Here is a 23,078-nt window from a genome sequence, read left to right as displayed (position 1 = left end):
TGCTCGCTGATTGGGACCAGTTGCACAGTAATCCAACTTAGGTTTAACGAGGGGCTAACTTATGTAATCGTTTGGTTAATCGGAAATAATGCGTAAATACGTCCCTGGTACGTGTTTTAGCTACTGCGACTTTATATTCGTCTTATTTTTTTATCGATGTAGACCAAGGCCCGATTTTTATTTCGGTTAACTAAATATTAATGAACGATATCTGATATTACACCAAGGATGAATGGGATTATTACTGCACAGAGATTGATTCTTGTTAATTGACCAGAATCGTACGTATAATACCTATATGCTTACTTGACGGCATATGGAAAACATCGTATATCGACGTCGCTGAAGCAATATCCCGTTGTCTAATGTCGTAATATTGTTCCATAATTCTTTGTGTCGACTACAATGGTAGCGGACTTAACTATGCATCTTAAGTACCTATCTACCGTCTTTTAATATGTTGACACTAAAATTAAACGTTTAAAGAGTGGCAGTAATCCTTGGTAAACTATTCTAAAAGTTAATTTTAATGCTAGTTTCCTGAGCGGGTTAACCGACGTTTAACCATCGGTTATCTCCCCGTGCCACCGTCCAGCATTGCCAAATGATCAGTCAAGACGAATTGGCACTAAGCACGCCCACGTCGACCTCAATCACAGATAATTGGATCAGTCGACCGCCGAACCCCATATTGAGTGATCATTACCTGTGTCTGGAACTACGAAGGTTAGTGCTGTGGTGGGGAGTGACATCTGAACCTTTCCATGGACCAGAAGGCTACCGCGAACACATGCTCTTCCTCTGTCACTCTTATTGCCGGTTAATTGGAGAAAATGAGAAAGCTATCCACAATTTGGAAACTTGGGCGTTCGCGGTTATAGCCTTGGTCTTGTCTGCATTGGACCTTTCCTTACTTCTAGCGATGTGTGATTTTTATTACTTATTTTATGTGGATATTGTTTGAAGAAATTGAGAAAAAATCTCCTTTTACTTAAATAAATGAAATAGGTAGAGTAATTTCTAAACCAGTTCGTTTTATATCGTTTTATATAATTTGAATTAAATTGTGACACGCAAGGCAATTTTTTTTTAACACACGACGGTGCCGATTTAAGGTCAATATGAAATGATATAGCAAATAAATAGCAATGCAGAAATATGCAAATAGTAGTTTGTGGATATACGACTTCTAATTTGCAATTTATAGTTTTGTCGTTCATTAAGCTTTCTAATAAACCAACTGGTTTTTACCGGCTTCTCAACACTGCTTTATTAAATTTTTATTATGATTTTTTTAGAACCTTCAAAGACAATGCAATGTTAGCAGCCTTAAAATTTCACTGCTAATATCAAACTTTTTAAACTCAACTGGCATAAGTAATTGACCGAATTCAGTCAATCAGTTGTCCATTGTTGTACCTATTAACCTCGTCATTTTAATGCAAATAATTATAGGTTACCGGGGAAAAAATCGTGTAGGTAGTTTTGTAAATTGGAGCTATCTGGTGTCCAGATGACCATACTAAAAAGTCTTTGCGGGTAGGGGCTATCATCAAAGTCATCTTTAGGGATAACTTCCGACATGATTCCGACGTAAAAGATATTCCATGTCACCGGGACTCAACCTGTTAAGTTTATTAAAAATTTCAACTAAATCCGTAGAACAATTTAAGTGTGAAGACTTGAAGAGGCACCAGGCAGGCAAACAAATAAGGCTTTCCCATTTACAACAATATTTCAAATAGATGGGTTTGAACTCGTATAATTAAAGAAGCCTTTCCAGATTTTTGCGTCAGGTATTACCTACCAAATAAACGTTCATGAATGCTCATTTGACTTAATTAAAGTAAACATGCCCGAAAAGATCTCTTTTAATCTTTTCATCAAAGAGCCTCAAAGGAAAAACGCGAACAACAAGCTTGCGGTCAATTGCTAATATTTTCCTTTCATTTACTCTTAAGTGGCTTACTTAGCAAAGGAACATCGTCTTATACAACCTGTTTTTATAAAAAAATATTTACGTTAACTTTTACGAAAGGTTCCTTAGGTCTTATAACTACAATTAGTTTATCTAAGATCTTGACTACTGATATACCGACGGAAAGTTTCCAAAATTCTGAAATGTTCACATAGGAAAACTTCGGAAACTTTCCATACTTTGTATGGACAATTGTATGGATGGAAACTTTCCATTTCATAAATTTAAATTCCCTTTATTTTTCGTGAAAGTTTCGTGAATTTTTCAAGTAATTTAAGATTTTTTTTGAAAGTTTCCGCAACTTGCACATTACTAATCTTAACTCTTTCTGTTATTGATTTATTCAAAAAATAAATTTGAGTATAAGTTCTTTTTTCACCGTAGAGATGGTGTTGATAGTCCTAATGATCTCTAATCTACACGACCGTGAAGTTTTCGACGAAATTGGTAGTATGCGCGTGAGACACAGCCTCTTAAACATTCCATAAAAAAACCGGCCAAGAGCGTGTCGGGCCACGCTCAGTGTAGGGTTCCGCAGTTTTCCGTATTTTTCTCAAAAACTACTGAACCTATCACGTTCAAAACAATTTTCCTAGAAAGTCTTTATAAAGTTCTACTTTTGCGATTTTTTTCATATTTTTTAAACATATGGTTCGAAAGTTAGAGGGGGGGGACGCATTTTTTTTCCTTTAGGAGCGATTATTTCTGAAAATATTAATATTATCAAAAAACGATCTTAGTAAACCCTTAATTCATTTTTAAATACATATCCAACAATATAACACACGTTGGGGTTGGAATGAAAAAAAAAATCAGCCCCCACTTTACATGTAGGGGGGGGGGGGGTAATAAAACATTTTTTCCATTTTTTATTTTTGCACTTTGTTAGCGTGATTGATATACAAATTGGTACCAAATTTCAGCTTTCTAGTGCTAACGGTTACTGAGATTATCCGCGGACGGACGGACGGACGGACAGACAGACATGGCGAAACTATAAGGGTTCCTAGGTGACTACGGAACCCTAAAAATATGGTTTTAATGTGATTTAACATTTTTTCTACAGTTAGTTGGATAATTATAAACTTTTTTATGTTTGTATGTCCTTCAATCTTCTGATTTTCACGTTTTAATAGTATTTAAGCGATAGTTTAAATTCCCCCCTTAAATTGCGATGGAGGCTAATTTCGACTATTTGGTAGTTTTAATTGCCCCGCCATATTTTATATGAAAATTAACAACACTAGTGATGTACTCGATTCGAGGTTTTGTATCGATATTTATACCTCATTTAGTGACTCTGGCTCTGGAAAAGGCTAAAAGTACATTGTGTATTATCGATTATTTTAAGCATTTAGTCCCTTATTGGTCTGATTATGAACAGAGAATAAGGTGTGCGCGGGTACACGGTATGCACCTATAGACACAGTATCGACAGATTTCTAATAGATACGATTCCCATCACTACTTATTAAATATTGAAATTTGATATTGGCTGAAAGTAATAGCTGTCATAGACAGCACTTTATTTTCTCTTAAGTTTAGTTCCCGAAATAGCCACATGGAGCTAGTTGCATGTTCTCTGTCATATTGCTCACGTTTTACTTACCGGTGTCAGTTTTCTAATATTCGTTAATATATTTTATTTCAAGAAAGTATTCTTGTTTTCTTAAATCGCCAATTGGTTATGGGCCCCTTAGCCCACGCGAGTGAGTGATTAACAAAGAAAGACGGTAAAGTAGTGTGCAAATGCAGTGAGAAACAGTGACTCGAAAAAAAAGATGGAGGTTACTGGAAAAGTCGAGAAATTCGATGGAACGAATTTTAAACAGTGGAAGTTCCAAATTATGTGCGCATTACGAGCGAAAGGTTTAAATATAAAGGAAGCTAAAACGGAATCGAATGCCACACAATGGAATAAAGATGATGGAATGGCGATGTTCATCATGACATCGGCCATGCATCTCAATCAAATTACGCTTATTGAGAATTGTGAAACTGCGTTAGAAATATTGAATAAGCTCGAATCTATTTATGAACAAAAGTCTGAGCTTACTAAGATGATGATTCACGAGAGATTCTACCAGTACAAGATGAGTCCAACGGATAGTATAGCTCAACATATAGCTAAAGTTGAATCCTTGGCTAAACAACTTAAAGAAAGCGGCGAGAGTATCAGTGATACCGCTATTATGACGAAGATATTGAGTACTCTTCCACCTAAATTCAGATCCTTACGTCAGGCGTGGATGTCATTAGATACTAAGAGCCAAACTATTGTCAACTTGACTGCTCGTTTACTGGATGAAGAGGCGAGTCTAAATGTGGAAGATGAAAATGAAACCGCCTTGTATGTTTCTAAACAGGTGAAGAAGAAAGTGTTCACTACCACTAAACCCGGCCCTTCTTCAAGTAAGAAAGATTCAAAAGAGAATAAGGAACATCAAGGACATCGCTATCCTTGTTACAACTGTGGTGTTCGTGGCCATTATGCGAGAGAATGTCGGGCTCCGAAGAAAAGTCAAGGGAAAAGTGACATGTTAGCTTTCAATGTTACACACTGTGAGTGGAAAGAACCCAAGGAAGATGACAGATGGATATTGGATAGTGGCGCCTCTGGACATATTTCATTTAAAAAGGAATATTTTACAGAAATTCACGAGTACAGAGGTTCACCATTGAAATTGGGCAATGAGGAAATTTTAGATGTGGCCGGACAAGGAGACATTTTGTTAAATAAATGGGTCGATGGTCAGTGGGAGACCAGTGTTTTGAAAGACGTTTTATATGTCCCTAATTTAAACAGAAATTTAATCTCTGAAGGAGTGATAACAAGACATGGCTATGAAATTGTTAAAAAAGGCTCTGACGCGTTTATCTATCTGGACAATAAAAAAGTTATGTGTGCATCTTTAAGAAGAAATAACTTATATGAAGCAAAAGTGAAAACTGTATTGAATCAGTGCAATTTAGTACAAAAATCAGACTTGCGTACGTGGCATGAGAGGTTATGTCACATGGACATTAAAGAAATTCAGAAAATGTGCAATAATAATGTGATAAATGGTGTGGAACTAACTGACTGTGACAGTTTTGTGTGTGAGGGTTGTGCCTACGGAAAACAAGCTCGGAGACCGTTCCAGAAGTCCAGCAGAGGTCCACTGCAGCCAGGTGACATGGTTTATAGTGACCTTTGTGGCCCCATGAGCGTGCCCTCAGTACAAGGTATGAAATATTTCATATTATTTAAAGATGCTGCTACTGCTTATAGACATGTGTACTTTCTTAAAAACAAGAGTGATGCATTAGAGTATTTCAAGAAGTACAATGCCATAATAAAGAATAGATTCTTGCATAGTGTGCGTGTGTTGCATACTGACAATGGCGGTGAATATAAAAGTAAAGAATTTAAAGAATATCTGGACAGTGAAGGCATACTGCATGAATTAACAGCTCCTTACAGTCCAGAAATGAATGGCCGGGCAGAACGCGAAATGAGGACGATTATGCAGAATGCTCGGTCTATGCTATACGCTCGTGGCATATCCCTTGATCTTTGGGCGGAAGCAGTCAGCTGTGCTGTCTATATATTGAATCGTACATCTTCACGTCAAACCCCAAGTGTTACACCTTATGAACTATGGACTGATATGAAACCTAATCTAGATCATGTAAGTGTTTGGATGTGTGGGTTATGTACATGTACCAGATCAGTTAAGAACGAAACTAGAGAGTAAGAGTCGGAAATTGATGTTAGTCGGATATGAACACACAAATTACAGGATGTATGACCCAGAAACCAAAAGAGTGACAGTGTCGAGAAATGTTATATTTGATGAAAGAAACACACCAAACTGTCAGAAAAATGAAGTAGAAATCTCACTTAATTTTGGTGATGAAATTGAAGATGAAAACAATTTGGAACAAGTCGAGATAGAAAGGGTGGAGCAAGAAGAGGCAGATATTACTCTGGATGAGGATACCTCTTATGGTGATGCGAATCAACAGGATGACACCTATATACCACCTTGTGAAATTAATTCAGAAGCCTTACGCAATGAAGTGTCATACAACTTAAGACCCAGGAGAAACTGTGTCTTTGAAGTAAACTTTTCAAATAGTTTAGATATCCCTGTTACTTACAATGATGCAATCAACAGTTCAGAGTGTAAAGAGTGGCTGAAAGCTATATCGGAAGAGCTAGAATCTCATCGAGAGAATAACACCTGGAGTTTTGTTGATCGAGAAGATCATAGGACCATAACATCAAAGTGGGTTTTCAACATTAAAAGGAACAAAGATGGTGAAGTAGAGAAGTATAAAGCCCGCCTTTGTGCTCGTGGCTTTACACAAATTCAAGGACTTGACTATTATGAAACGTTTTCACCAACTACCAGATATGAGTCAATTAGAATATTGTTAAGCATCGCTGCTCAAATGGATTGGAACATAAGACAATTAGATGTGAAAAGAGCATTTTTATATGGGGTCCTAGAAGAGGACATATATATGGAAGTGCCAGATGGTGTTACAGCACCAGCACCTAATAAGATATGCAAGTTAGAAAAATCCCTCTATGGACTGAAACAGTCTTCCAGATGCTGGAATAAGAAATTTACAGATTTTTTAGTGAAATTTGGTTTCATACAATCACGGGCAGATAGTTGTGTTTTTGTAAGTAATTTTAAGGGTGTTCAAGCAATCTTGATTTTATATGTTGATGATTCTCTAGTTATGTCTGAGTCTAATACTGTTCTAGACCTGATTGTTAATCATTTGAAAACTGGTTTTCAAATTAAAGAACTAGATTTGAACAAATATGTGGGTTTAGAGATAGTCAAGAGCAATAGCACCATCTGTGTACACCAGAAAAGATATATAGAGCAGATAATATGTAAGTTTAATATGAGTACTGCCAATGCATGCAATACTCCTGTAGATGTTAATGTGCCTATTAAGAAAAATGAAAATGAGAATGACAATGTTGATTTTCCGTATCGTGAAGCTATTGGTTCACTATTGTTCTTGGCCAATGCAACTAGGCCGGACATATGCTTTGGTGTAAATGTTTTAAGCAGATATATTAATAATCCTAGTTTGGAGCATGTAGCTCAAGTGAAAAGAATAATCAAATACCTTATTAAAACAAAAGATGTCTGTATTAAGTATGAAAAGCAGTCGGACTTAGTTGGTTACTCTGACTCAGATTTTGCCGGGGACTTAGATTCTAGAAAATCAACTACGGGTTATTTGTTCATGTTGAATGGTGGGCCTATCTCTTGGGCTAGTCAGAAACAGCCCTGCGTGGCCTTATCGACATGTGAAGCTGAATTCTTAGCTGGTTGTGAAGCAGCTAAGAACCTCATATGGCTTAACACTTTCGCTACCAAGAACCCGACTGTCGGGCACACCGCTCGTAGAAGCGTAGCCGATTACATGGGTTTCCCCGTATGTAGCGAAAATGTCGTAGCGCCGCGTAGAGCCCGGTTTCGAAAGTGTTACAATTTTTTAAAGACATAGAATTTGATATGAGTTGTACAACTTTGTGTATGGATAATCAAAGTGCCATAAAACTTATAAATAACCCAGTTTTCCATAAGAAAAGTAAGCACATAGATGTAAAGTTTAATTTCATTCGTGAAAAAGTCCAACAAAAGTTGATAGATATTAGATATGTGCCCAGTACAGAACAACTTGCGGATATATTTACCAAGGCTTTACCGGCTTTAACTATAAAACTCCCGTGAGACTCATACATATTTAAAAATATTTTAAGCGGGTTACTCACGTATTAAGTCGATATAGCGTTCGACATGTTTCGGCTCAATTTCGAGAGCCTTTCTCAAGAGTAGCGACACCCCGCCTTTACATGTCGAGAGCGCGACGCATACTGCGGGCGCTTGCTCGGTGCGCGCGGCTGCTGAGGACAGGCGCAGGGGGGGTCGGCGGCGCGGGCGACGTCACCGTGGCGAGATCGGAGCTACCCACTATGTTACCTTTGTCAAAAGCAGGATTGCACACAACACTTATTACGTCACTTGTTAAGGGTGCGTTTACACTGGGGACCGACGTAGTGCCTAGAACTGTTTTCCAACTCGGTGGCACCGACCAACCACTGTCACGATTGAAATTAGGATGACGACTAATTTCTATAGCTTCCCGTATTTTCCGCTGAACGAAGAACTTTTCTCGCGCCAGTACGGTTACCCTATCAAATCTTACAGTACTGGCGCGAGAAAAGTTCTTCGTTCAGCGGAAAATACGGGAAGCTATAGAAATTAGTCGTCATCCTAATTTCAATCGTGACAGTGGTTGGTCGGTGCCACCGAGTTGGAAAACAGTTCTAGGCACTACGTCGGTCCCCAGTGTAAACGCACCCTTAACAAGTGACGTAATAAGTGTTGTGTGCAATCCTGCTTTTGACAAAGGTAACATAGTGGGTAGCTCCGATCTCGCCACGGTGACGTCGCCCGCGCCGCCGACCCCCCCTGCGCCTGTCCTCAGCAGCCGCGCGCACCGAGCAAGCGCCCGCAGTATGCGTCGCGCTCTCGACATGTAAAGGCGGGGTGTCGCTACTCTTGAGAAAGGCTCTCGAAATTGAGCCGAAACATGTCGAACGCTATATCGACTTAATACGTGAGTAACCCGCTTAAAATATTTTTAAATATGCTTTACCGGCTGTACAATTTATGAATATCAGAGACCAGATACTCTCGATATTGTAATTTTCTTTTGTTTTGCTCTACAATCGGGAAGTTGTTCTGTTGACAATTTGAAGGTTTGTTTTTCTTTGTTTTTTATTGTATGCTATGAGTAAATGTAATAGGTACATACATTGCTTTAGCCATATCAAATTTAGTGGGAGTATTAAATATTGAAATTTGATATTGGCTGAAAGTAATAGCTGTCATAGACAGCACTTTATTTTCTCTTAAGTTTAGTTCCCGAAATAGCCACATGGAGCTAGTTGCATGTTCTCTGTCATATTGCTCACGTTTTACTTACCGGTGTCAGTTTTCTAATATTCGTTAATATATTTTATTTAAAGAAAGTATTCTTGTTTTCTTAAATCGCCAATTCTACTTAGTATGGAGACCAGTTTTAATTACCCCGCTGACATCTTGTAAGTGTTTTTTTACACAAACCGACAGACCTACAGAAAAATGAGTGTTTAAGTTAGGTTCCTTACGTTTTGACAAACCTCATGATATCCGGTTTACCAGTGTAAGTTCACCGTAACGAAACTTATATCAATAGTTGGAATTCCCCCTCGGCGGAATAATTATAACTATTTTAAAGTATACGGAATCTTTATTTGTAGATAACTAATCTACAGTGTGAAGGTAATCAATTGTCTTTAAAATTACCGTTGATAGTAGTTGTAGGCAGTAAAAGTTATACTTTATATTTTAGTAGTCGCAGTTCCCCCGCTTGACCTTACCAGTTAACTTCTGTTAATGAGCCTAACGTCCTGTCGAATTTAACGGAAATAAAAAAGCACGGTGTATACATATGAAAACAATGCAATATCAAACAATCACTCTGTGAAAAATACAAAAACATAATTTGGGGATTACTTCACGTGCCATTAATTTTAACGATATCGCAAACAAATGATACCTTTGTTTGTTACCAAAAAAGTAAATGTTGAGGTCGTTACTTCCGCGCCAAAAAATATTCTTAATGAAGAAATTGTGATATTTCAGTGACAGGTTGCTATCATCTCCATACTGCAATTGAACCTATATCCCATAGTCGACTTGTACGAAACCCACGGGAGGAAAAGGTGTGGTGATATTCTTAACCCGTCACTATTCCCTGTATTCTTCAATTGAATTATCTCCTCTAATGCCGATATTGTCCGTGCGATGCGGGTGACTCCGGGTTAAGAATTTCACCACCTCCTATCCTCCCATGGGTGCCGTAGAAGTTGACTGTATGATATGGGTTCAATTGTCACTGCAATGTCACAATTTCTTTGAAACCCTTAACCCCTCAACCGCCTTGTTCCAGATCTGTCGGAGACAATTTAAACTGTAGTTAACGGATTGAAGGTTATTCATTCAGTAGAAAATTTTTGACAACGGCGGGTTTCCAGGAGTTAATAGCTAATAATAATGGCACTGAAACCTGAAAAGTTTCATGTGTTCTGCTAAGTGAGGATTAAGGCTTCTTTAACTTGACTGTCTTATCTGATAGAGAGACGATGAGGTCGTTGGCCTGAATCTGGATGGGAGTTCTAATTTCCCAGAGAACAATAGTTATTTGTTATACAAGGGGGCAAAGTTGTATTTTAACGCCGAGTGTGGAATTGAAAAACGAGCAAGTGAAAGGATTATATAGTTGAACCACGAGCGAAGCGAGTGGTTCGAGAATATAATCCTGAACTTGCGAGTTTTTTAACACACAAGAAGTAAAATACATTTGCACCCGAGTGTAACACAAAACTTTTCCCCTCACTATAGCGAGGAAACTACAACGCAAAAAATGCGTTTATCACTGCTTCCAGTAGTTCCCCAGGTGGTAAATCATCTTTATTACTAGATTCACCTACTTTTATCAACTTTAAAGCAGTTAATTTGATTTTATTCAAGGTCAAATTACTTTATCCACTAGTGGATAAAATGCGTTTTTACCCGCTGGTATCAAAGGACAAAACACGTGTTTCCGAGCTAGTGAGGGGAAAAGGATGTTATTTACTTCAATTGAGAAATGTAACGCTATCCCGAATCCTTTGTTATATGACTGAAGTGTCTATTTTAAGAGGAATTACGGGGAACTAAGTGTCGTGTATAGCTTACGAGGCCTACGTGTACAGTCAACAACGCAGCTGTGAATACAAAGTGTCAAAATATGTATCCAGAACTTTACTGTCTGTACATTAAGGTGTGTATACATATTTTTTGCACTTTGTATGTATTCACAGCTGTGTTGTTGACTGTACAAATAGCATCAATAGTAGCGGATCAAATAACGCTTCAGAACTGCCATTCTGCCATTTCTAAACAAATAGAAATGTGTGTCAGTGCAGTACATAGAAAAAAAAATAACTTTGATATAACCCCTTGTTCCTCGTAGATAACCAAGTTTGATAACTGGCTTTGTATGAGGAAAAAATATTCTTCTTTGATTACCCGGTTTGGAAACGAGAATTTTTTTTTCCTCGTAGAAAACCTTTATTTTTTGCAGTTTTCTACGAAGAATTTATTTTCTTGTTTGCTTACCCGGTTTGGAAACAAGAATTTATTTTTCCTCGTAGAAAACCATCATTATATGCGGTTTTCTATGAAGAATTTATTTTCTTGTTTGCTTACCCGGTTTGGAAACAAGAATTTATTTTTCCTCGTAGAAAACCATCATTACATGCGGTTTTCTATGAAGAATTTATTTTCTTGTTTGCTTACCCGGTTTGGAAACAAGAATTTATTTTTCCTCGTAGAAAACCATTATTTTATGCATTGATAGTTATCCAATCCAAGAATTTTCTCTTTAGAAAACTGCATGAAAATATGTGGGTAGTAGTTATCAATGAGGAATAATAAACCCATCCATTTCATAACCAGGTAAGCTAAGAAGAAAACAAATTCTTCGTAGAAAACTGCGTACAGTAATGGTTTTGTATGAGGAAAAAAAATCCCATTTCATAACCGGGTAAGCTAAGAAGAAAAAAAATTCTTCATAGAAAACTGCATAAAATAATGGTTTTCTACGAGGAAAAATAAATTCTTGTTTCCAAACCGGGTAAGCAAACAAGAAAATAAATTCTTCATAGAAAACCGCATGTAATGATGGTTTTCTACGAGGAAAAATAAATTCTTGTTTCCAAACCGGGTAAGCAAAGAAGAAAATAAATTCTTCGTAGAAAACCGCATATAATAATGGTTTTCTACGAGGAAAAATAAATTCTTGTTTCCAAACCGGGTAAGCAAACAAGAAAATAAATTCTTCGTAGAAAACTGCAAAAAATAAAGGTTTTCTACGAGGAAAAAAAAATTCTCGTTTCCAAACCGGGTAATCAAAGAAGAATATTTTTTCCTCATACAAAGCCAGTTATCAAACTTGGTTATCTACGAGGAACAAGGGGATATAACACTTTAAGTTCTCGCGTTTTGTGCACATTTTTTGGATGGATAAAATCTTATCTGGAGGTAAAAATCTTATTTTATCGAGTTCGACCTGTGGGTGTCTTTAAAAAATAAAACTAGATGATTTTGGCTGCGAACTGTACACATTTATCTATATTTACAATTTTGTGACTAAATTTTAATGTTCAATTTGGAACCTTGTTTCATACTTCAAACTTCGATTTTACTTTTAAAGGAAGTCAAGACTTAGGTGGCTATATCTATTCCAAACCTCGAGGATATTCATTCTTTAGCAATTTGCAGTTCATATTCATTTCATTGTACAGATTTAATTATTATATTTATATTATATTATACTTATTTATTTGGAGATCCAACAGCTATGACATAAGTATATAAAACACAGTAGACACAGGAAGCCAATTACAGGAACTCACTGGTAGTGACAATTTGTATAAAATAGGTACTAAAGTTGCGCACTATCGCAACCACAAGTGAACAAAACTGTCGTACATATCAAATTATACACTAGTCAACATAATAAAGTATTGAACTATAAAATGAGATTAAACTGTCGTACATATTAACTTATACACTAATTTAAACACATTACACAACTTATACAATACTAAAATGAGATCACAAAATCAAGTATTAACTATGCAGTAGGAAGGCAACGGCACACTCACTCAAAGGTCACAAAATATTTCTGCACTAATTAATGTTACTTTAATTTACTTTAATTAAAGTTACTTTGCTAACTTATAAGCGAAGAATTTTAAACTATAATCCTAAGCGAAGTGAGGGGTTCAATGTGTTGACGCCCAAGGTGAACATTAATTTACATATTACAGTCATACAATCTCGCCTGTGTCCTATAAAAAGGTAGGAAGAGCACATGAACGAATTTGATTTAGTTACACAATAATTTTTAAGAAAAAAAAAAAACCGCCTTCCTTTGGGATTCTGGTGATAAATACTTTCAAATGTTGGATTATGTTATCAATTCCTCCGTACTAGTAAAAACTGTATGACGGCAGGAAGCACCAACTTTCCCGAATTACATTCGTCTGTATATTTTTTAATGTTTGTTATTCGATATCTCCGTCATTTCTGAACCAATTTTGAAATCTGGATGATTCTGAAGTACTTACAGATGAGAATGATTATCAGAACGGAACTCTAACCAGGGGCGGCTCACTCTTCATCAGCAGTTCCACTGCACCAAATGTCACTGTTCTGGACGTAAGTGCATGCTGTTCTTATAAAAATACCAAAGTCACTATAAGTGTGCCGTTCAGATTTGAGGAGTTCCGTTCTGACCATCATCAGCAATTCCACTGCACCAAATATCACTGTTCTGGACGTAAGTGCATGCTGTTCTTATAAAAATACCAAAGTCACTATAAGTGTGCCGTTCAGATTTGAGGAGTTCCATTCTGACCATCATCAGGAGTTCCACTGCACCAAATGTCACTGTTCCGTACGTAAATGCATGCTGTTCCTTTAAAAACACAAAAATCACCATATGTATGCCTTTCAGATTTGAGGAGTTCCCTCGATTTCTCCAGGATCCCATCATGAGAACTGGGTTCTGAGAAAAATGGGACCAATCTGTATGCATATACATTCAATCAAAAAAAAAATTTTCAAAATCGGTCTAGTAACGACGGAGATATCGAGGAACAAACATTAAAAAAAAAAAAAAAAACAACATACAGACGACTTGATTACCCCTTCCTTTGAGATTTGGAAGGCGGTTAAAAAGGTAAAAAATAGTGCCCCAGTCCAGAAAAAAGTCACTGAAGCAATATATCAACCTTCTCCTTACATTATATCTTTATGTAGGTACCTAATTATATTTTACTGTTAAAATAGAATATTGTTTTTATTTGACCGATGATCCTTGAAGCGAGTTTCAAAATGAAATCACACTAATGAGCAAAATATGAGCACTCAGAGCGTAAGAAAAACCAATTGGTACATTACGCTCTTCGGCTAATTACTTGTACTTAGTATTTTTATTTGGACCTCAAGGCGTAGGTATAAATAAATTTATGAATGTTAAACATAAATAAAAATGTACTCATTAAATCTGTTTACCAGCGCGTTTATCTTGACCTGTTTCCGTCAATTGACAGCGCCCTTCGACATAATTTGCCCCGTTATTGCGGGGTAGGCGCGCATGAGAATGTGCTTAGAGACAAATGGAAACCAATGTGTTGCTATGTGATGTGTGGTAATAAACCAGGAGCCCAGAAAGTTACATATGCAAGCGGATTTTTTCATATAAGAACTTCTGTACACCAATATTTTAAAACCTGCCTGTACTGTACTTAGTTCAATACAAAAAAATTTTAGCTTTTCGATGACCAGAATTTGTTCAATAAGAATGGATGTTACCGACCTTTTTCCGTCCTAGTTCTACTTACCTAGTGGCTGTGTTAGACTGTGGCTATCAGTGGCATAGCGTCGATACAACTCGATTCCCAACGTGTGCCCTAAAATTCTGCAGCATCGTGTAGAAGTCCATACAAAACAGATCCCCCCCCCCCCCCACCGGCTTTACCAACTAAAATCTTCACGCATCGCCACTGGTGGCTATCAGAGGTGGTCGAAGGTTTACCTTCGTGTGTTCCAAGGTTAACTATGGTAGTATTATACATAATATAATAATATATAGATTCATAAATTCACGCATGTATTCTTAAAGGGAATTGCAGAATCCATGAAATTGCTCAAATTTCAATAATACGCTCACTAACAACTAACGGGTTGAATAAAACCGAAATTGTAATATGGCAGGGACTAGTTGCTAGCCTATTACAATTCAACCCAAACACCTACCAGAGTCATCTTCTATGGCTCTCACGAGGGACAACGGGATAGTGAATCATAGTCCGTCCGTCCGAGTCCGTCACCACGCGGGTCGTATTAGAAATGGCCAGAATTCGTAACAGGCGTTGAATTCAAACGATTAATTTCAGAAAATCTAAATATATAAAATAAGAAACTGCCTGACTGACTGACTGACATATCAACGCACAGCCGAAACCGCTGGTCCTACAGATTCCAAATTTGGCACGTAGGTTCCTTATAAGGTGTAGAGGCGCACTAAGAACGGATTTTTCAAAATTCACTCCCTAAAGGAGTAAAATGGGGGTCCAAAGTTTGTATGGGAAAACAAGTTAGCGGAAAAAGGCTAGTTTTACATAATGAAGCTTCCAGGATTATTATTTACTTCCAGGGCATGCCATCAGAAAGCATGGCGATCGATATGCGCCACAGTAAGCTGAAGGCCTCGGAAGCGGCCATGCTGGCTGGCGAGATTCAGAAGCCGAGCTGGCAGTCCAAGAACGAGGGTATCCATGAGCGCGTCAGCTTTGAAGATGCGATCTGGGGCTTCGATCTTGCTGGAGGTTCCTTCTACAAGACTCCTTTGAGAGTTGTTGCTGTAAGTATACTTTTTACAAGCTTTTTATTAGGCACTGGATCTACCAAAAGTGAGTAAGCTATGGCCTATCGGTAACAGAAGATATTTGGACCTGGGAATCTTTTTTTTTTTCCAGCGCTCCAATTCGCCATTCGAAAGTCTGTGGAAAACGACGTTATGTTATTTTTGAAAAAGGACGGCTAATAACTTTAAAACTAGTGGTAATGACCACTCGTTTTCGATTCTGTTAGTAGAATTTAAATCGCTAGTAGTGGAGATATTATTGAACGAATTTCACGAAATCGAATGGCCGAGATTCAAAAATCGGCCCCCTGGTCAGAAAGTCGGTCTGGGGGGACCAGACAAATTATGTAATTATGTTCGTACGTATCCGTATCTGTGATGGATCTTATCTTGCAAGTTGAATTTCACCTATTCCGTGGAGTTGAAATATTGCATACGCATCTAAATCGAATGACACTGTAAAAATTTGATGGTATGGACAATATGGACATGGAGCCTATCCGATGACAAGAGGTAGCCATATGAATTCTGAAGTAAAACAATATATTGCGTCGCGCTCTCGACATGTAGAGGCGGGGTCGCTACTCTTGAGAAAGATCCTCGAAAATTGGATCGAAACATGTCGAACGCTATATCGACTTAATACGTGAGTAACCCGCTTAAAATATTTTTAAAACTACATAATTTTATTGTTTTAGAATTGTCTCGCAATGTCACAGTTTCGTTTTCTGTCAACCCCTTATTTGCCAAGAGTGGCATTGATACTTTAGTAGTTTCATGTGCTCTGCCTACCCCTTCATGGGATACAGGCGTGATTGTATGTATGTATGTATGTGTAGAATTGTCTCGATATTTGTATGATAGTAGCCTTCAAGGCTAGCACGAGCACGCGATACACTCGTCCTTACCTATGTTATAAATACAATTATAAAAAGATGTTGCGGCAAAATACTGTCGCGACAATCATGTGATAGCCCTGCTGTGGATACAAAAGGTACATACACAACGATTAATCATTTTTGCTATAAGCTTTAAAGCTTATAGCAAAAATGATAATAATAACAGCGACCCCACATACCCGAGTGCTCCTGGGGAGTTCTGTTACCCGTAAGGCGGGTGGGTGGGACAGTACTCTCTACCTCTGGCTTGCCTTGGCTGGCCGTCCAGAGTGGAGTCGTTAGGGCTACATGCCCCAGGGGTGGAAGTGAAAATTTGCATAAGACGCGAGTTGGTGCAGTGGCTTAACAGCCACTGGGCAGAAAGCGGTGTACACCTCTCGACACCCTTGAGTTCTCACACCGGTGTTGCCCTTGAGCCATCTTGGATGTCGCTTTTTGTGGGGGCCCATCTTGTGGGGACGAGTCACCGTCTGCCAGAAATAAAATTGGATACCGTTTTATTAGGCAGGCGTCCGGTTTTTTATCCATAGCCCAGTATTTAGTCCATCACTTTCATCAAAATAGACCAGTTCATTTTAGATTCCATTAACTCTCAAATAGTCCTTACACCCTGGCGGGTGTTGCCTCTGCGTGTGTCCCATGATACGGGCAAGGGCAACATCCGCTCGGTGTACCCCTTACATTTCATTAAAGTGTCGAAAGGGCCTCTACGTGTTGGCTTCGGCCCCGCGCTCGCCTCCCAAAGCTCCGGAATACCATTGTTCCGTGATGGGAAAGACAGGCCCTTGCATCTATAACAGATGATTCAAGCTGCATCCTTGTTGCTGTATAGCCCAATTCGAGAGAGGATCCCTCGTCCGCACACACGGCAGGTGTATGCTCCCCCTGATGGGCGGGGGTTAGAGGCCTGCTCGTGACGCCTCATGCGTTTATCATTTAAGCAGGAGAACCAGGCATTATCGTACTTGGATTGACCGTCATGGACAATACGGCGCCACGTTGGTCGGTCTTCGGCCAGTCGCTGCCATTGGTTGCATGGAATATGAAATGTGACCATGTCACGCTTCACGCAATCTTTAAAGCGCAGTATTGGCCGTCCGATCGATCTCTTTGCATCTGCAACCTCTCCCAGCAGGATTTGACGTGGCAAACGAGTCCGCTCCATTCGATACACATGCCCGAGCCACCTCAGTCGCTTCTTCTTTAGTATGGCTTCTGTACATTGTGCATAATATTGTCTTCGGTTACCGCGATAGTTGTTACTCATTAAATAAAACTATGGAAACGGATTAAATCGCGTATAATGAATTTACAAATCATCCCGACGTTTCGAACACTTTACACCATTCCTAGTCAACGGGTGACTGAGGAAAAATTACAATGTGAAAAAGCTTAATATTTCTTGTATGTGGGTACATACAAGAAATATTAACGAACCATGACCATAAATGAATTGTAAATTCATTATACGCGATTTAATCCGTTTCCATAGTTTTATTTCATAAATAACATTGTGCTTACATTGATCTCGCTCTATGTCGATAGAACTAACTAACTAGATACCTGATAGAACTAACTAATCATTTCAAGATAAATTTAACGTAATTTTGCAAAAAAATCTTGTTTGTTCTTTTTCCTTGAAAATACTTTAAACTGTTGTCATCGGAAAGTATATTTATTACAAACGTCAAGTTCTAAAAAATACAGAGTTTAATCTCGCCTGGGGCTTAACAAGACTCTTCTTAGAATTATTGTTCCTGTCATTTCCTTTTCTGTTTTCTGACATTTAGTTCCAAAATAAAAATAGCTCTGTGTTGTTGCCGTCAGTTATTTTCCTAGCGTTCAAAGATATATAATACGGTAGACAACTGTGGTTTTAGTGGAATTTACTAAAATAGAAGACTAGAATATCGTCACTACTTTGAAAAAAAAACTTATATCTTCTTCTGTCAATGAAAAGAAAATTGTCGTATGTATGGGATGCATATAGACTTAGGTACTGCGTTTTAACTTTGAGGAGAAGCATGAGATACGAGATTTTTTCAAAGTAGTGACGATATAGAAGTTTGTAATTGAAGTATACAGAGTAAACATATTTAATTAACAAAATTATTATAGATCAGAAAATATTGGTCTAATGTTAAAACACGAGATTTTAATATAAATTACGTGCCTAATGACCTACAGGCATCTCTTGATAATTTATCAACGATAAATGAGTATATACTAGATTCGATTTGTTGGTTTTGACAAGGTTTGATTGAGATTAGACGAGTGTCGTTTATGTGTTCATTACGAGTAATTTAACTATACAACTTAAACTTTTTAATTAATTTCAGAATGGCAGAGACGTTTAATTTAGTCGTTATTGCAAGGGTTCTCACATAATTAGTTGAATAAACTGAACGCTCTTTGTCCGAGTATAAATTGCTCTAACAACTGCCCGAATAACATAAAACGGCTAGACATTTTCATTTTGAAATTTGGAGTTAAGTTTTAGCACAGCGCATTGTTATGTTAATTTTATGCATTTTGTGTGCATTGAATTAGGATTTTATTAGGAGGAAACATTGTAGAAACTACCAATCAGATAATACGGTATTTGACTGAATTTTTAGTAATTTATTTCACATCAAGTTAGAAATGAAGCACAAGAGGATGAATTGTGAGATCGCAGCTACTTTTTGATACAATTTTTAACTCATATAAATAATTTGTTATAGCAAATACTTTTGACAATTCGAAAAAAAGGACCTTAAGTGAATAGTTAACGACTGTTAAAAGTGTACTATATAATTTGATTTTGACAGAGATACCTAATTCTTGTAAGAAAATTCGTTATCTCCATATCCTAAAATGCTTAGGTATGCTTAATGATGTATAGATACATACATACATATAATCACGCCTGTATCCCATGAAGGGGAAGGCAGAGCACATGAACTACTAAGTTTCAGTGCCACTCTTGGCAAAAAGGGGTTGAAAGACATCCAAATTGTGACATTGCAGTGACAGGTTGCCAGACTCTCGCCTACGGCTACGCCACAATTTAACCCATATCCCACAGTCGACTTCTACAACACCGACGGGAAGAAAGGGGGTGGTGAAATTCTTAACACGTCACGACACGGGACGTTTGATGTGCATTTTATTTTCTGTTTTGTCAAAGTTAAATAATAAACCACTTAAAAAAATCTAGTCAAGTAGTCATATTAAAGTATGGTGTTAACGTTGCAGGTGAAACCTGACAGCAGAGCGGAGAAGGCCGGCATCCGTCCGGGAGACAAGCTCCTTCGTATCAACGACATTGACACCTCCACCCTTAGCATCCAAGAGGCTCATGCCATTATCATTGAGTCTGGGATACATCTCAAGATAGCTGTCACATCGTAAGTGGCCAAGTGAATACATTTTACAGAAGTCTTCTGTAGCAGAGGCAAATCCATTAGGTCATAATCAGGTCATCTTGGATGCCCGATCTTCACCCAACGTTTTGGTTAATTTCAGTGGAGACGTGATAAAATTTGTAAATGTTTTTGAATTTATATCAAAGTACAGAATCAATGAAATAACACATATGGATAAAACTTGCCATAGCCAGAAGACAGAAGATGCTGCAATATAAAATTAATCAAAATTACAAATACTTCCTTGTAGTAGCAGTAGCCGCGGCTACATAGCCGCGGCTACTGCAAGCAACTTAAAGGAGACATGTCTCTAGCAGATATCGGCTTGTTTCCGATTACTTATGACATAATTTTAGTAGTAGTAGAACGACTGCATACTTATTCACGGAAGATTTGCACAGTTATTTACTTACTAATCCAAATATCAAATGTTTGAATGAAAAACATGGTATTTTTCTAATTTCAGACCTGACGATGAGGAAGATGCTTACTATTGTTATGAGGATCCTTTGGTAAGATTTTATGTTATAATTGGGTTAAGATAAGAGTTTGTTAGTAAAGATTGGGAAGTACTTGACGCTAAATTCACTTGAATAAACTGTATTTTGGCGTGGCTATTTATTGACTTTAAGGGCTGTTTGACTAGAGCTATCGAGAAACAATATCAATTGTGTTATTTGAAATAGTACATAATAATATTGAGGCGAAGACGCACTTTGAGGGATCAGTGGTTGGTAATACTCTATGCTTTTTTACACATATTTTCTTTAACCCGAAAAAAAAAATAACAAGACGACAATGTCTCAACATAGACGTTGTTTCCACTAACGTCCGCTTCAACTCACTTTAGTCTCGCCTACTTTTGGAATATGATAAATATTATCAGTATTATCACATAATTTATTACTAATATTAGCACACCTATCTTTCAATAAATAATGAACACCAATTGTTTAATTTTGAACTTGTGACATATACAACAGATCTATAATGATTATTGTTTTCAATCAAGTTGATAACTTCAGTTTTAACTTACAGGACACCGGCTACGATAGTGAAGAGGAAAGAAGAAAAGAAGCGGAAAAGGCACGGAAAAGAGAAGTTCATGCCAAAGTGGTAAGATATTTACCTACTTTAATCATATCAGATGAATAAGTGATAGGGAACAACTTAAGGAATTTATTTTCATTTCAGAGTTCTTATTGGAGCTTACAATGGCCGTGGGTCAGCAAAAGAAAAATAATTTACAGAGAATCCAATTGTTTTATGGTGCCAAGCAAGTACGAAGGTAAACACAGGTAATTCTTGGTGGAATACAAATAAAATTTATTTTTATTGATAGAAACCACTTTATTAAGTAACTATTTTTTTTTCAGAAATAAGTTCCCCACACAGCCCATGATTAGAACCGAAAAAGATATTGTACTAGATAGTATCAAATCAAAAACCGAGGAAATAATAGAAAACGGAAAAGATAAATTACATAATGACTTACCGAACGAGAATAAAATAACCAACAGCCAAGAACCCGTAATGAATGGTGTAGACCAACCTGAAAACATACCTAATGGAAATGAGAAGAATGTTAAAGAAAATAATATTCTTGTGCCACCAATAATCCCTGAAGTCGAGGAGGACAGCGTTCAAGAGGTGTCAGAAGTAGAAGAATCTAATGAAATTTTAAATTCGGTAATGGAGGAAGATAGTATACAAGAAGAAGTTTTAGAAGAAGAAGAAGTTCTAGAAGAAGAAGAAGTAAGCGAACTTGATTCAGAAGTTGAAGAAAAGAGTCAAATGGATACAAGTGAAGCAACAGATCATGATAATGTTCTTAATGAGGTTTTAGACACCCATGACATTTCGGCAGATGAGGAGGACAAGATATTGAATAGTATCCTTAGTAACGGTGATACAAGTGAGAGCATGGACGAAAGATAAATTGTATTAATGAGTAATACAATCTCAACTTTTATATTGTGATAATTTAATCATACGTAAGTGATAAATGTCATTCCTCATTGTCATGGTAGTTATACAATAGTTTGAATTAATGAAATTGGTACTGCTTCTAATATTATTAGAAAGTCTTGGGGTTGCTTTAGTTTTAAAACAACTTCTGAAAGGCATCTTTTCTTTTTGATTGCATGCGTTGAAGTCAAGTTCAAAGTTTAAATTAAAGCTACGATTAAGTTGGCACTGAATTGTCAATTAATTTATTTTAACATCAAATTAAAGTTTCATTCTTTATAATAAATGTCAATATTAATGTAAACTGTCTCGTAAGTCGTAAAACATAATAAAAAATGTCTGTTTTATGGAGACAAATGTTCGCTGTCTAAGCAGCAAAAAAAAATATGAATTTCTATGAAATGCTCTGTTCAAAAGAAGCATTAGTGATATAAAATACTTGAATTATTTTCAAACTTTACTACAATGAAAGATTTTCTTATAATTTCACTAGATACACCAATTTCGACATGTCAATTTTGTTCACGATCGACATTTCATAACTAAATATAATAGTTCCAGTTTCTGATGATATTTTATAAGTAAAATAAATTTATTTTTACGTAAAATGTTTGCTTCATTATCTCCGCTCGCTCCAGTTCACATATTGAGATGATCTTTCATTTGTTATTCAATGGTTCGTATATTCTGCATGAACCTTTTGAAATAGATATACCTACCTATACAATACAATTAACAGAATAAATAAATAAAATGCTCCAAAAGTGTCTAAGCCTCATATTAACTATATATAGTAAGTAGACTACCTATATGACGAAATGGGAACATTGAAAATATTCATTAAACAAAAATACATACCTACAATCACGCCTGTATCCCATAAAAGGCTAGGGAGAGCACATATAATTACTCAAGTTTCAGTGCCACTCTTGGAAATTAAGGGGTTTAAATTAAAACTGAATTCTGAGGTTGCCAGCCTCACGCCTGCGCCAACAATAACACACATCTCACAGTCGACTACAGGAGACGACCACGGGAAGAAAGGGGGTGGCGGAATGCTTAATAATATTAATATTATAAGGGCCACCTGCACCACCCGCTTAGCTCAAGGTTAGTGGGCTGTCAACTGTCAAATTCCGTATAAAATGGTGGGTTAACCTCGGGTTAACCCTCTATTTTCGGTGGTCCAAGTGACCCTAAGTATAGCCAAAGACCTTCGTATAGACCGATAAAGTCTAAGAAAAAAACGTATCCCAAAACCATACAGAAAAAGGTACGGTGAGC

General features: G+C 37.2%; 1 protein-coding gene across 1 annotated transcript; it reads left to right on the top strand.

Moving 5' to 3' along the window:
* The first annotated feature begins 662 nt into the window (after positions 1–662).
* Positions 663–22,416, top strand: LOC125233397 (FK506-binding protein 5-like). Its single transcript, XM_048139395.1, has 7 exons — positions 663–726; positions 15,311–15,517; positions 19,657–19,808; positions 20,293–20,338; positions 20,865–20,942; positions 21,021–21,124; positions 21,203–22,416. Exons 2-7 carry the CDS (start codon positions 15,314–15,316, stop codon positions 21,762–21,764), a joined length of 1,146 nt encoding a protein of 381 aa, XP_047995352.1. The 5' UTR covers positions 663–726; positions 15,311–15,313; the 3' UTR covers positions 21,765–22,416.
* Positions 22,417–23,078: the final 662 nt, after the last annotated feature.

Source organism: Leguminivora glycinivorella, chromosome 14 (assembly GCF_023078275.1).
Source record: "Leguminivora glycinivorella isolate SPB_JAAS2020 chromosome 14, LegGlyc_1.1, whole genome shotgun sequence".
NCBI lineage: Eukaryota > Metazoa > Arthropoda > Insecta > Lepidoptera > Tortricidae > Leguminivora > Leguminivora glycinivorella.
The sequence above is the reverse complement of the archived record's forward strand: the minus strand, read 5'-3'. Positions and strand labels throughout refer to the sequence as shown.